The sequence below is a fragment of the Tribolium castaneum genome, chromosome 2, assembly GCF_031307605.1.
Source record: "Tribolium castaneum strain GA2 chromosome 2, icTriCast1.1, whole genome shotgun sequence".
In the NCBI taxonomy this organism is placed as follows: Eukaryota; Metazoa; Arthropoda; class Insecta; order Coleoptera; family Tenebrionidae; genus Tribolium; species Tribolium castaneum.
Window position 1 is genome coordinate 25,194,923 of NC_087395.1, and position 15,174 is coordinate 25,210,096.

The 15,174-nt window shown below is 35.7% G+C and overlaps 3 protein-coding genes across 3 annotated transcripts; 2 read left to right on the forward strand and 1 right to left on the reverse strand.

Annotated features, from left to right (window-relative positions):
* Positions 1-6,606: 6,606 nt before the first annotated feature.
* Positions 6,607-8,260, reverse strand: TfIIA-L (Transcription factor IIA L). The gene is made up of 2 exons (XM_963974.4): positions 7,564-8,260; positions 6,607-7,321 (listed from the first exon to the last, which is right to left on the reverse strand). The coding sequence occupies exons 1-2, from the start codon at positions 8,049-8,051 to the stop codon at positions 6,871-6,873; spliced, it is 939 nt and encodes a 312-aa protein (XP_969067.1). The 5' UTR covers positions 8,052-8,260; the 3' UTR covers positions 6,607-6,870.
* A 1,936-nt stretch (positions 8,261-10,196) lies between these two features.
* On the forward strand, positions 10,197-12,583 carry LOC103314348 (golgin subfamily A member 5). The gene is made up of 4 exons (XM_015983840.2): positions 10,197-10,421; positions 10,467-11,170; positions 11,222-11,476; positions 12,361-12,583. The coding sequence occupies exons 1-4, from the start codon at positions 10,316-10,318 to the stop codon at positions 12,556-12,558; spliced, it is 1,263 nt and encodes a 420-aa protein (XP_015839326.1). The 5' UTR covers positions 10,197-10,315; the 3' UTR covers positions 12,559-12,583.
* Positions 12,584-12,595: 12 nt separating this feature from the next.
* Positions 12,596-14,409, forward strand: LOC657594 (equilibrative nucleoside transporter 3). Its single transcript, XM_008200171.3, has 7 exons — positions 12,596-12,840; positions 12,884-13,136; positions 13,183-13,233; positions 13,276-13,719; positions 13,767-13,852; positions 13,901-14,097; positions 14,148-14,409. The coding sequence occupies exons 1-7, from the start codon at positions 12,727-12,729 to the stop codon at positions 14,257-14,259; spliced, it is 1,257 nt and encodes a 418-aa protein (XP_008198393.1). The 5' UTR covers positions 12,596-12,726; the 3' UTR covers positions 14,260-14,409.
* Positions 14,410-15,174: the final 765 nt, after the last annotated feature.

A 15,174-nucleotide genomic window follows, 5' to 3' on the forward strand; every position in this document is an offset into this window, starting at 1 on the left:
TATTGCTCGAGAAACGTTCCGGGTACTCAAAACCGACAAAAACTGCGACAAAAATTGAAAAAATCAAACATCAAAAAATCGAACATTTGGACTTTTTGTGGACTTTTAACAACTTTTGTGGGTTGTTAAGATATGTAGAAGTCCATAAAAATTTGCTGGAGTTAGTTTAAAAAATTTTTTTTTTCACCTCTTTGAAGGTAAGTAAGTGTTTTACTCAGGAAATTTGAGCAAAAAAAATCAAAATTTTAAATCTCGTTAAAAGTTGGTGTAATACAAAAAATGAGCCGCTGAATCCAATGGAACAAACCGCACTGCTCTACGACTTTTAGTTTTCGAGTTATGAATTTTTTTAATGAATAAAAGTTTTCACTGTGACAAATGGCTACCCTAAATTTAGGCAAAAAATTTTAAATTTTTAATTCTTGTGAAAAATTGATATAATATGTAAAATGAGCCGTAGAATTCAATGGAACAAACCGCAATGCTCTACGACTTTTAGTTTTTTTTTTATGAATTTTTTTAGTGAAAAACTTTGATCGCCTCTGTAGCCGGAACCGTTGCCCGGAGCGGCTCCGGGTTTAATCAAAAAAATAGACAAAATCAAGCGCTAGCAGATGGTTTTTTGTTCGTTGCTCTAAGTCTTACAGTTTCCGAGAAAAACGCAAAAAAAGGTTTCCATTTTCACTTTTTTTCAATTTTCAACCGCCAATTACGGCGAAACTATTAAAGATATCGAGAAACGGAAAAATGGAGGATAACCGGAATAAAAAACTCTACAAAATGGCATAGGACTCAAGGCGATATCTCGCAAAAAATTTTTCAATTTTCAAACGCCGATTACGGCCAAACTAAAAGAGCTAGAAGAAAACGGTTTGTTCCATCGTAAAGAGCACATCAAAATCTATAAGATAGAATAGGTTTCATTTGATTTTGAGACATTTTAAAAATTGACCGATTTTAAGGGGGGGGTGTTATCTTTTTTTTAATTTTTTTAATTTTCTCATTTACGGCTAAACTATTCAATAAAGTGGAACTGTTTTGATCCATCCCTATGCAAAATGATCCGGGGAATCGATTGGCATCGAGAAAATTGCCATATTCCCAATAGTTTTTTAGTTATGAATTTTTTTAAATTTTACCAATTTTTGCATTTAGCAGCAAATTGCTCGAAAACTATTAGTCGGAGAACAATAATCTTTTTTGAAAAAGATAGAAAATTTAAAGAGCTTTCCAACGATAATACACTTCATGGGGTTATCTCTAATAGTTCCGGAGCTATTGCTCGAGAAATGTTCCGGGTACCCAAAACCGACAAAAACTGCGATGAAAATTGAAAAAATCAAACATCAAAAAATCGAACATTTGGACTTTTTGTGGACTTTTAACAACTTTTGTGGGTTGTTAAGATATGTAGAGGTCCATAAAAATTTGCTGGAGTTAGTTAAAAAAATTTTTTTTTTCACCTCTTTGATGGTAAGTAGTGTATTTTATTCAGGAAATTTTAGCAAAAAAATTGAAAATTTTAAATTGCGTGAAAAATTGGTATAATAGAGAAAAAAAGCCGCTGAATCCAATGGAACAAACCGCACTGCTCTACGACTTTTAGTTTTCGAGTTATGAATTTTTTTAAGGAATAAAAGTTTTCACTGACAAATGGCTACCCTAAATTTAGGCAAAAAATTTTAAATTTTTAATTCTTGTGAAAAATCGATATAATATGTAAAATGAGCCGTAGAATTCAATCGAACAAACCGCACTGCTCTACGACTTTTAGTTTTCGAGTTATGAATTTTTTTAATGAATAAAATTTTTCGCTATGACAAATGGCTACCCTAAATTTAGGCAAAAAATTTTAAATTTTTAATTCTTGTGAAAAATTGATATAATATGTAAAATGAGCCGTAGAATTCAATCGAACAAACCGCACTGCTCTACGACTTTTAGTTTTCGAGTTATGAATTTTTTTAATGAATAAAATTTTTCGCTATGACAAATGGCTACCCTAAATTTAGGCAAAAAATTTTAAATTTTTAATTCTTGTGAAAAATCGATATAATATGTAAAATGAGCCGTAGAATTCAATCGAACAAACCGCACTGCTCTACGACTTTTAGTTTTCGAGTTATGAATTTTTTTAATGAATAAAATTTTTCGCTATGACATGGCTACCCTAAATTTAGGCAAAAAATTTTAAATTTTTAATTCTTGTGAAAAATTGATATAATATGTAAAATGAGCCGTAGAATTCAATGGAACAAACCGCAATGCTCTACGACTTTTAGTTTTTTTTTTATGAATTTTTTTAGTGAAAAACTTTGATCGCCTCTGTAGCCGGAACCGTTGCCCGGAGCGGCTCCGGGTTTAATCAAAAAAATAGACAAAATCAAGCGCTATCAGATGGTTTTTTGTTCGTTGCTCTAAGTCTTACAGTTTCCGAGAAAAACGCAAAAAAAGGTTTCCATTTTCACTTTTTTTCAATTTTCAATCGCCAATTACGGCGAAACTATTAAAGATATCGAGAAACGGAAAAATGGAGGATAACCGGAATTAAAAACTCTACAAAATGGCATAGCACTCAAGGCGATATCTCGCAAAAAATTTTTCAATTTTCAAACGCCGATTACGGCCAAACTAAAAGAGCTAGAAGAAAAAGGTTTGTTCCATCGTAAAGAGCACATCAAAATCTATAAGACAGAATAGGTTTCATTTGATTTTGAGACACTTTAAAAATTGACCGATTTTAAGGGGGGGGTGTTAACTTTTTTTTAATTTTTTTTATTTTCTCATTTACGGCTAAACTATTCAATAAAGTGGAACTGTTTTGATCCATCCCTATGCAAAATGATCCGGGGAATCGATTGGCATAGAGAAAATTGCCATATTCCCAATAGTTTTTTAGTTATGAATTTTTTTAAATTTTACCAATTTTTGCATTTAGCAGCAAATTGCTCGAAAACTATTAGTCGGAGAACAATAATCTTTTTTGAAAAAGATAGATAATTTAAAGAGCTTTCCAACGATAATACACTTCATGGGGTTATCTCTAATAGTTCCGGAGCTATTGCCCGAGAAATGTTCCGGGTACCCAAAACCGACAAAAACTGCGATGAAAATTGAAAAAATCAAACATCAAAAAATCGAACATTTGGACTTTTTGTGGACTTTTAACAACTTTTGTGGGTTGTTAAGATATGTAGAGGTCCATAAAAATTTGCTGGAGTAAGTTTAAAAAAATTGTTTTTTCATCTCTTTGGGTAAGTAAGTGTATTTATTACTCAGGAAATTTGAGCAAAAAAATTGAAAATTTTAAATTGCGTGAAAAATTAGTATAATAGAGAAAAAAAGCCGCTGAATCCAATGGAACAAACCGCACTGCTCTACGACTTTTAGTTTTCGAGTTATGAATTTTTTTAATGAATAAAAGTTTTCACTGTGACAAATGGCTACCCTAAATTTAGGCAAAAAATTTTAAATTTTTAATTCTTGTGAAAAATTGATATAATATGTAAAATGAGCCGTAGAATTCAATCGAACAAACCGCACTGCTCTACGACTTTTAGTTTTCGAGTTATGAATTTTTTTAATGAATAAAAGTTTTCACTGTGACAAATGGCTACCCTAAATTTAGGCAAAAAATTTTAAATTTTTAATTCTTGTGAAAAATCGATATAATATGTAAAATGAGCCGTAGAATTCAATCGAACAAACCGCACTGCTCTACGACTTTTAGTTTTCGAGTTATGAATTTTTTTAATGAATAAAATTTTTCGCTATGACAAATGGCTACCCTAAATTTAGGCAAAAAATTTTAAATTTTTAATTCTTGTGAAAAATTGATATAATATGTAAAATGAGCCGTAGAATTCAATGGAACAAACCGCAATGCTCTACGACTTTTAGTTTTTTTTTTATGAATTTTTTTAGTGAAAAACTTTGATCGCCTCTGTAGCCGGAACCGTTGCCCGGAGCGGCTCCGGGTTTAATCAAAAAAATAGACAAAATCAAGCGCTATCAGATGGTTTTTTGTTCGTTGCTCTAAGTCTTACAGTTTCCGAGAAAAACGCAAAAAAAGGTTTCCATTTTCACTTTTTTTCAATTTTCAATCGCCAATTACGGCGAAACTATTAAAGATATCGAGAAACGGAAAAATGGAGGATAACCGGAATAAAAAACTCTACAAAATGGCATAGGACTCAAGGCGATATCTCGCAAAAAATTTTTCAATTTTCAAACGCCGATTACGGCCAAACTAAAAGAGCTAGAAGAAAAAGGTTTGTTCCATCGTAAAGAGCACATCAAAATCTATAAGATGGAATAGGTTTCATTTGATTTTGAGACACTTTAAAAATTGACCGATTTTAAGGGGGGGGTGTTAACTTTTTTTTAATTTTTTTTATTTTCTCATTTACGGCTAAACTATTCAATAAAGTGGAACTGTTTTGATCCATCCCTATGCAAAATGATCCGGGGAATCGATTGGCATCGAGAAAATTGCCATATTCCCAATATTTTTTTAGTTATGAATTTTTTTAAATTTTACCAATTTTTGCATTTAGCAGCAAATTGCTCGAAAACTATTAGTCGGAGAACAATAATCTTTTTTGAAGAAGATAGATAATTTAAAGAGCTTTCCAACGATAATACACTTCATGGGGTTATCTCTAATAGTTCCGGAGCTATTGCTCGAGAAATGTTCCGGGTACCCAAAACCGACAAAAACTGCGATGAAAATTGAAAAAAATTAAACATCAAAAAATCGAACATTTGGACTTTTTGTGGACTTTTAACAACTTTTGTGGGTTGTTAAGATATGTAGAGGTCCATAAACATTTGCTGGAGTTAGTTAAAAAAATTTTTTTTTTCACCTCTTTGATGGTAAGTAGTGTATTTTATTCAGGAAATTTTAGCAAAAAAATTGAAAATTTTAAATTGCGTGAAAAATTGGTAGAATAGAGAAAAAAAGCCGCTGAATCCAATGGAACAAACCGCACTGCTCTACGACTTTTAGTTTTCGAGTTATGAATTTTTTTAAGGAATAAAAGTTTTCACGGACAAATGGCTACCCTAAATTTAGGCAAAAAATTTTAAATTTTTAATTCTTGTGAAAAATCGATATAATATGTAAAATGAGCCGTAGAATTCAATCGAACAAACCGCACTGCTCTACGACTTTTAGTTTTCGAGTTATGAATTTTTTTAATGAATAAAATTTTTCGCTATGACAAATGGCTACCCTAAATTTAGGCAAAAAATTTTAAATTTTTAATTGTTGTGAAAAATTTATATATTATGTAAAATGAGCCGTAGAATTCAACCGAACAAACCGCATTGCTCTACGACTTTTAGTTTTTTTTTTATGAATTTTTTTAGTGAAAAACTTTAATCGCCTCTGTAGCCGGAACCGTTGCCCGGAGCGGCTCCGGGTTTAGTCGAAAAAATAGATAAAATTAAGCGCTATCAGATGTTTTTTTGTTCGTTGCTCTAAGTCTTACAGTTTCCGAGAAAAACGCAAAAAAAGGTTTCCATTTTCACTTTTTTTCAATTTTCAACCGCCAATTACGGCGAAACTATTAGAGTTTTCGAGAAACGGAAAAATGGAGGACAACCGGAATAAAAAACTCTACAAAATGGCATAGGACTCAAGGCGATATCTCGCAAAAAATTTTTCAATTTTCAAACGCCGATTACGGGCAAACTAAAAGAGCTAGAAGAAAAAGGTTTGTTCCATTGTAAAGAGCACATCAAAATCTATAAGATAGAATAGGTTTCATTTGATTTTGAGACACTTTAAAAATTGACCGATTTTAAGGGGGGGGGGTGTTAACTTTTTTTTAATTTTTTTTATTTTCTCATTTACGGCTAAACTATTCAATAAAGTGGAACTGTTTTGATCCACCCCTATGCAAAATGATCCGGGGAATCGATTGGCATCGAGAAAATTGCCATATTCCCAATAGTTTTTTAGTTATGAATTTTTTAAAATTTTACCAATTTTTGCATTTAGCAGCAAATTGCTCGAAAACTATTAGTCGGAGAACAATAATCTTTTTTGAAAAAGATAGATAATTTAAAGAGCTTTCCAACGATAATACACTTCATGGGGTTATCTCTAATAGTTCCGGAGCTATTGCTCGAGAAATGTTCCGGGTACCCAAAACCGACAAAAACTGCGACGAAAATTGAAAAAATCAAACATCAAAAAATCGAACATTTGGACTTTTTGTGGACTTTTAACAACTTTTGTGAGTTGTTAAGACATGTAGAAGTCCATAAAAATTTGCTGGAGTTAGTTTAAAAAAAATTTTTTTTCACCTCTTTGAAGGTAAGTAAGTGTATAACTCAGGAAATTTGAGCAAAAAAATTGAAAATTTTAAATTGCGTGAAAAATTAGTATAATAGAGAAAAAAAGGCGCTGAATCCAATGGAACGAACCGCACTGCTCTACGACTTTTAGTTTTCGAATTATGAATTTTTTTGTTGAATATAATTTTCCATTATAGGCATTGCTCTACGATTTTTAGTTTTTGAGTTATGATTTTTTTTCAAAAGAGCTGCTAATTTGCGATTTTTGTCATCTTCCAGGTGTTAGAAAAACGACCAATGGTGTAACTTCAAAAATAGTTTTATTCACAAACGGCTATCGATAATTGATAATACATAGTAAAAATTTCGATTAAATCTAAACGCCTATTATTAGTTACATTTATAATGGATAACACAATTCTACAACTCAGGCTATTCTCCCATTTTACATACAAAAGTTCAATAACTTAAGTCGGAACCCAACGTTCCCTTGAATAAGTGACGGGTTTTGCGTGCAAGTGACTTGAAAATAATAAAAAAAAAACAAAACTTCTTAAAAAACACTAATTACCATTCCGCATCACCGTTAGCCTTTTGGAAGACATAATCTTGTCCACTCAAGTTCATTATCCCATCTTTCAAATAAAATTTCCACTTATTCCTATTTCTTATGATTTTATCGTACTGACAAACAACGATGTTATCAGTATCGAACAAATCAGTTGGGTCGTCATCAGTCACATCGTCTTCGGAGTTCAGGGGCTCTTCTTCACCACCTTCTTCCTCCATTTCTTGATCCTCTTCGTCCTTATCGTCATCGATATCCTCGTCGTCGTTATCGTCGTCAGACCCGTCCTCATCGTCGTCGGACGTGTCCACGGGGCCGTCCACCTGGGGCACCTTCTTCCTAGGCAAAATAAACTCGATTTCGATTTGTTCCTCCTCCTCCTCCTCGGCGTGGCTTCCGTCCGTCTGGGCGATGTTTCGGTTGACAATGGTCACGATCTGCTGCTGCTGGCTGTTAAAAACACGTTATCTCATAACAAAAAACTACAATTATTACAAGCTTTTTTATTTATTCCGAAGAGAACATTATTAAAAATCCGATAAAATTTTAAACAATAATTAGAAAATTTTTAAAACAATTATTGACAAAAATATCTGCATAAGTGTGCACAAAACATGTATTTTTCTTTGTACAGGGTGACCCGAAAACATTTTGCGTGGACGATTTAAGTTAAAAGGGGGCTAACTGACTACCTGTTAAACACCGCGTTGACGTGCTGCTGGAGCACCGAAGACGCAATATTGGCGGGCAAATTCATCATCCCCGTGATGATCTGCCCCGTGAGCACCTTCTGGAGCTGGTTCCCCTGGAGCGCCGTGGCGGGGACCTGTATCGTGAGTATCCTGGGGCCCTGGTCGCTGCCGGGCTGCGCCGGGAGCGTGATCTGGATGGGGACCATCTTCGTCTCGGCGATCTGCCCCACGGGGGCTGCCGCCGGCTGCGCCACATGCTGCTTGGGGAAGCCGTTGGTGGCGGTCATCTCCGCCTTCTTCGCCTTCTCCTCCTCGCTCTGCACCGCCTTGCTGGCCTTGAGCTTGGTCTCCCAGGTCTGCTTCAGCTCCTGGAGGACCTGCTCGTCGACGCCGTCCTCCAGGAAGATCTCGCGGACGCCGCTGATCACGTCGTCGATCACCTCCTGGTAGATGCGGAGCACCGAAGTCTTGCACAGGGAGTTCGACATGGCCTTGGGGGCGCACCACACTACGTTAAGCTGATTATGAACGGTTTCCGAGAGTGGAAACGGGCGATAATGGCATTTTTACGCGCACATATGCACTTTTGAGGTTAGGGAAATCAGATGGCCGACATTTTGATGGAAAATGAAGGCGAGAGATGAGGAAAATTTTGGGGTAACGGCAGGACGCGATCGGGGATAGTGCGCAAGCGCCGGAATGAAGAGTTTTTATCAATTCTTATCACAAAAAATTACTACCACGACAAAAAAGTCGTATGGTGATTAGTGAGTCGTGGGGTTTTTATGGGTACAAAAAAGAGATTTAAGCAATAAGAAAATAGTAAAAAAGTGGTGTATTGTGGGTTGACTAAAGCACAAAATGGCTGCCCGAATTATTTTACCGCGAAATACAAAAATTAAGTTAATTTACGATATAGCAGAATTTAGCAAAAAAAATCAAAATTTTTAATCTCGTAAAAAAAGCTGGTATAACAAAGAAAATGAAACAAACCGCATTGCCCAACGACTTTTACTTTTTGGGTTATGATTTTTTTTAGTGTAAAACTTTAATTGCCTCTGTAACCGGAACCGTTGCCCGGAGCAGCTCCGGGTTTGGACGAAAAAATAGATAATTTTAAGCGCCATCCGTTTTTTTAGTTTGATTCTCTAAGTCTTAGAGTTTCCGAGAAAAACGCAAATAAAGTTTCCATCTTCGCTTTTTTTCCATTTTCAACTGCCGATTACGGCGAAATTATTAGAGTTATCTAAAAACGGAAGAATTGTAGAAAAGCGCAATAAAAACTCTACAAAATGGCATAGGACTCAAAGCGATATCTCGCAAAAAGTTTTATAATTTTCAATCGCCGATTACGGCCAAACTAAAAGAGCTAGGAAAAAACTCTTTTTTCCATCGTAAAGAGCACATCAAAATCTATAAGAAAGGATAAGTGTTATTTGATTCTGAGACACTTTTAAAAATGGCCATTTTGGAGGGGAGGGAGGTCTTAATTTATTTTTAATTTTTATTATATTCTCAATTACGACTAAACTATTCGAAAAAGGGGAACTGTTTTGATCTTTACCTATGCAAAATGATCCAGGGAATCGATTGGCGTCGAGAAAATTGCCAAATTCCCACTAGTTTTTTGGTTACGAATTTTTTAAAATTTTACCAATTTTTGCATTTATCTGCAATTTTCTCGAAAACTATTAGTCGGAGAGCAAAGATCTTTTTTGAAAAAGATAGACAATTAAAAGAGCTTTCCAACGATAATACACTTCATGGGGTTATCTCTAATAGTTCCGGAGCTATTGCTCGAGAAATGTTCCGGGTACCCAAAACCGACAAAAACTGCGACGAAAATTGAAAAAATCAAATATTAAAAAATCGAACATAAGGATTTTTTTTGAACTTTTAACAACCCTAGAGGGTTGTAAAGGCACATATAAGTACGAAAAACTATGATAGAACACATTAAAAAAATTTTTTTTTCACTTTCTTGAAGGCAAGTGTTAATACTCATTAAATTTTAGCAAAAAAATTCAAAATTTTAAATCTCGTGAAAAGTTGGTATAATACAGAAAATGGGCCGCTGAATTCAATGGAACAAACCGCATTGCTCTACGACTTTTAGTTTTTGAGTTATGAATTTTTTGAAAAATAACTCGGCGCATCCACCATTTTTCAAATTAAAATAAAATAAATAACGGCTTAACTATTCGAAAAAGTGGAACTGTTTTGAGCCATACTTACGCAAAATGATCCGGGGAATCAATTGGCATCGAAAAAATTGCCAAATTTCCAATAGTTTTTTAGTTATAATTTTTTTAAAATTTTTGCGTTTATTTGCAATTTTCTCAAAAACTATTAGTCGAAAAAAAAGATCTTTTTTAAAAAAGATATATAATCAAAAGAGCTTTCCAACGATAGTACAGTTCATGAGGTTAGCTGTAATAGTTCCGGAGTTATTGCTCGATCAATGTTCCGAACACCCGGAATCGACCAAAATCGCGACAAAAAAAAGTCCACAATAAATAAACTTCATACAATTTTTTTTCAAGTATTTAAACTAGTTGGAACGACCCAAATAATCGCCTTATTCTTTCTAAATTAAAATTTTTTGTTTATTGATTTCGAAATTTTTCGAAATTAGTTTAAGTCCCCTCCTGTCACACAGCTCGAATTTCTTGACACTTTTGTTGTTTTTGTCAGACATTATGACCCGATCATTTTTTTTCCCAAACATTGAGCCAAAAATGAAAAATTAGCAATGCGTGTCAACTGGAAACCCCTCTTGAGTCTCGGATGCGTATTTTGGGGCTTCATCTACATGACCGACTTGCTGGGGGACTCCACCTGGAAGCGATGCTCGCAGTGTAAGCCCGTGTCTCATTTTCGCCCAAAACTCCCCATTTTTGCAGCTTTTGAGGACATCCTCAGCGGCCAGTTCAAGCAACTCAGCAGAAGGCAGCAAAATTTCGAAACACCCGAAACTGCAACCAAACTAAACTGGCCGATCTTGCTCTGGAATGTTTGCGCGTTTTTGTGCTCCTTGGTGTTTTGTTCGGTGGTCAAGTCCATGTCGTGGGTGGTGTGGCGCGTGTTTAAGTTCTACAACGTGTTCAGGAACCGGCAGGGGTTGAGCAATCGCCTCAAAGGAGCTGAAACTGAGGCGACTCCTAAACCACTTCCGGGCACCATCAACAAGGAGCAAATTAAGAAGGAAATGGAGGAGTTGGCCAAGGAGAAGGACGAGCTGTCCCAGCAACTCGTCCTGGCCCAGAAGGAAAACCTAACAGCGCGGCAACAGATCGAGGAATACAAACTGGAGACGTTCATGATGAAGGAGAAGTTGGCCCGGACGGCAAGCACCTTGAAGGAGAATCTCAAATACAAGGACTATGCCAGTGCCAACCAGGAGGTGATCTCGCGGAAAGCGCACAATTTGGAGCTCCACTTGAAGGAGGTCAGCCGCGATCGTGATCTCCTAAGGAGCAAGTTGGCCACGCTTGAGAAAAACTACTCGAAACTTGAGGAAAAACTCAAGTTGTACGAAAAACAGGACAGTGAGAGTAACTTGGAACAACTGCCTGAGAAGGACATCGCCAGTAAGCCGCTCACTGAAGTGACCCTCTCCCATTTCACTATTTTTATTTCTAACTAATAATTATCGTAGCAATCGGAGGAGATTTCGTCTGATCCTCCGGTCGATATTTGCAATTTTCAGAAAAAAATCATGGAGTTGCAAAAAAGCATCGGGACTTTTGAACCAACTTCAAAAATTGAGTTTCAGGCCAATAGTAAAATTTCGGTGGATTTGGACGAGTCAAGCATTGATACCTCCAAGGACACCGACTGTGAGGGGCTTCACCAGAAAAAGGCCGAACTTAATGAAGTCAAGCAAAACATTTTGAACTACAACGCCTATAAGGTGAACGATTTTTAAATAAAAAATTGCGTCTGATTAGGGAAACCCTAAATTTTCGATTTTTATTTTATGAAAGGTAACTTTGTTCCAGAATATTTTTTCTAGAAAGAACTAGATTTTTATAAGAAAATTTTGGTTTATACAGAGTGTTTTAGGGAAAAATGTGTTTTACGATCTAGTTAAATAAGCCCTCAAATCAAATTTTGGAATATACCTGATTTTTTAATATACATTACTGTGCAGTATTTATATAAAACAGTTCATAAATCATTGCTGGAACGATATGATATTTTTTATTATCTCAATTACGCCAAAACTATTCGAAAAAAAAATACTATTTTGACTCTAGCTTATGTAGAATGATCCGGGGAATTGATTGGCGTCAAGAAAACCGTCGAATTCCCAATAGTTTTTTAGTTGTGAATTTTTAAAAATGTTACCTAATTTTGCTTTTATTTGCAATTTTCTCGAAAACTATAAGTCGGAGAACAATAATCTTTTTTGCAAATAATAGATAAGTAAAAAAGCTTTCCAACGATAGTAAACTTCATAGGGTTATCTCTAATAGTTCCGGAGTTATTGCTCGATAAATGTTCCGGGTACACGAAATCGACCAAAATCGCGACAAAAATTGAAAAAAAGCAAACATAAAAAATCGAACAAATGGACTTTTTTTCAACTTTTAACAACTCTAATGAGTTGTTAAGACATATAAAAGTCCATAAGACTATACTAGAACGAGTTAAAAACATTAAAGATTATTATTATTATTATTATTTGGACCAACATTTTTCAACGAAACATTAGACACAATGAAATAATTCTTGCACATTTTGTAAAAAAAGGTTGAAAACAATTTTAATTTTTTGTAAATAATATTGTTCAAGGCCCAAATGTTGCGCCCGAAACTGAAACTGTCCAACATCCAAGAACGCCTCTACTCGCCCACCGACACCACCGGCTCGTCTTCAGACGACAACAGCGGCCCCCAGAGGATCATCAGCAGCACGGTCGAGTTCCAAAATTTCCTCAAAACCTTGAGCGCAAACAACAGTAATTTTAACTTCAATAAAACATGTTTCTGAGACTCGAATAAACAGCTGAGTAGTTTCTGGTGTTTGATTTGATAAGTGTGTGTTATCTAACTGATTCATTCTCTTGGAAAAGGCACATTTGCGCATACGGGCGATAATATTTCGAAAAATGGCCATTTAAACGCGCGTAATTGCGGGAGAAAAATTTGTGTTTCGGTCATGGAAACGTCAAGTGGGCCTCCGAAAGACCACAGTGTCTTGATTTATGTCTTGTTTTATTCGTTTGGGGTTGTGACAGTAGTACCAGGGAATTTTTTCACAACGGCCACAGATGTAAGTCTATTACCTTATTATAATTAGTAAAAAAAAATTACAGTATTGGATGTACAAATTCCGAGATCCTGCCAGCAATATCAGTTACAACAGCGATAACAGGACCGGACTCCAGGCACAATTCACGTCCGATTATACGATATGTTCAAACGTGAGCAACGTTTTATTCATAATTCTCACAATCCGGGTCTTGCGAAAATACCTCAACTTGCTGACCAGGGTTCTGGGGGCCCTCGCGGGGCTCATTTCGATGTTCGTCCTGACCTGCATTTTCGTCCGCATTGACACCGACCCGTGTAAGCCCCCGATCCGAGTCCCATTGAAAATCTAAAATAATTTCAGGGCAGCGGGATTTTTTCGTCTTGACTCTGATCACTGGATGTTGCCTCAGCGGTAATCACAAAAGTGGGTACTTTCCAATGTTTTTTTTCCCAGCCTTTTCAGGGGTTTTTATGGTTTCGGTGTTCGAATTAGCGGGGAAGTTTCCCTCCAAGGACTTAGCCCCCTTGTTTTCGGGGCAAGCCATCTGCGGGATTTTGGCCGCTTTGGTGCAGATTTTCGCACTGGGGGTTGGTGGGGGGCCCGCGACCACGGGGCTCATTTATTTCCTCATTGGGATGTTTTTCGTTTTTTTGCCACTGGTGGGTTTCGTCGGACTTTGGCGCAGGTCTGAATATTTTGGTTTCCATCTAATGAAGCAATTGGAGGAGAAAAAAACCAATCTAAAGTTTGATAAAGAAGTTATTAAGTCTGCGATCAGGAAAGTTAGACTGTATATGGGGTCCATGGTACTGGTGTTGGGCTGTACCATCATGTTACATCCGGGGGTCACGTCCCTGGTTGTTTCAGTAGATAAGGGAAATGGGACACCATGGAGCGGTAATTTTCAAATTGAAAAAAGCGAGCAATTAAACTAAAAATTTCAGACACGTTTTTTGGTCCTGTTGTTAATTTCCTCTTCTATTATCTCTTTGATTACGTGGGCCGTGAAGTTGCAATGTACTTCAAGAAGGTTCATTTAACTTAGAATCAATTACTTATTCACTTTGCAAAATTGTAGCCTTCTGATGGACTCACACTCCTGCTTTTGAGCCTGCTCAGAATCCCTCTTATTCCAATGATACTTTTTTGCAATGCTCAGCCCAGAGACCACCTCCCTGTTGCGTTCAATTCGGACGCTCTTTATGCAATTTTAATCCTAGTTTTTGCGTTCAGTAACGGATTTTTGATCAATTTGGCCATAATTACGGTCCCGAAGTGAGTCACAATCCATTGTGTTTGTGCCAAATGAGTTGGTTGTTTTTTAGGGCCGTAGATGAAGAGGAGAGGCCGTTTGCTATGCTTGCGGTTCTGCTCCTTATGGTTCTCTCTTTGGCTATTTGTGCCGGCACCAGTGCAGCCTTAGTTAAGGCCTTGTAAATTATTGAGGAGATATCAGTCCAGATCTGCGATAGTAATTGTGGCAATGTCATCGTTTGTTATGAAAAATTTATAAATAAATATTCTCGGATGAGGATCTGATTAGATAAATCAGATACTTGTCGAAATAAAAAAATTCTTGTGACTATTTTTAGTTGCTCTATAACCAAAGAAAATGCATTTTTTCCTAAACAGTTTTTTAAGTAAATAAATAATCCAGTATAAAATTTTAAATCTACCTACTTCTGCAATTTCACACATGAGCACTTTGTTTGCCTTGTGAAGCCTGGTTTCGTTGACTCCAAGTAACCACGGAAAGTTCTTTTCACGACGATTTCGGGAAAAATGATTTTATATTTTACATTTTTTAATTTTTTTCGTCTTTTCCAAATTTTCTAGTTATTCTTTAGCATCATTTCTGTATTCTTCTTTAGATATTTGTTAAAATTCTTCTTTAAAGCCGTCTGTAGATCGTAAATCTGAATTTTTTATTTTAGAAATCCATGTTTAGACTTCTACGTCATCCTCCAAATTCTAGTTCAAATTATCTGCTTTTTTCAAAATCCTAGATAGTTTTTTTTGTTGAAATGAAAATGAAAATCGAGTGGTATTACATAATCTTAATCGTTTTTTGTTTCACAACTTGATAAAAAATATAAATAGAAATTTATAATAGTTATAGTTCATTTTTTTTAATAATCAACTGACAGTGTCAAAATTTTGATAAAGACCAGACTGTATCACCCTACAAGTTCATGACCAACCACTTTTGACACTGGCTGACATTTTGACTTTTCCTAACTCAGGAAAAGTGGCATTTTTTCACACTCTTTATACGTATTTATTGAGTTATTGAAAATTTGGAAATGAAACTGCATTTTTTTTAAATTAGAGTGAGTGAATCTAGCTGTTTGG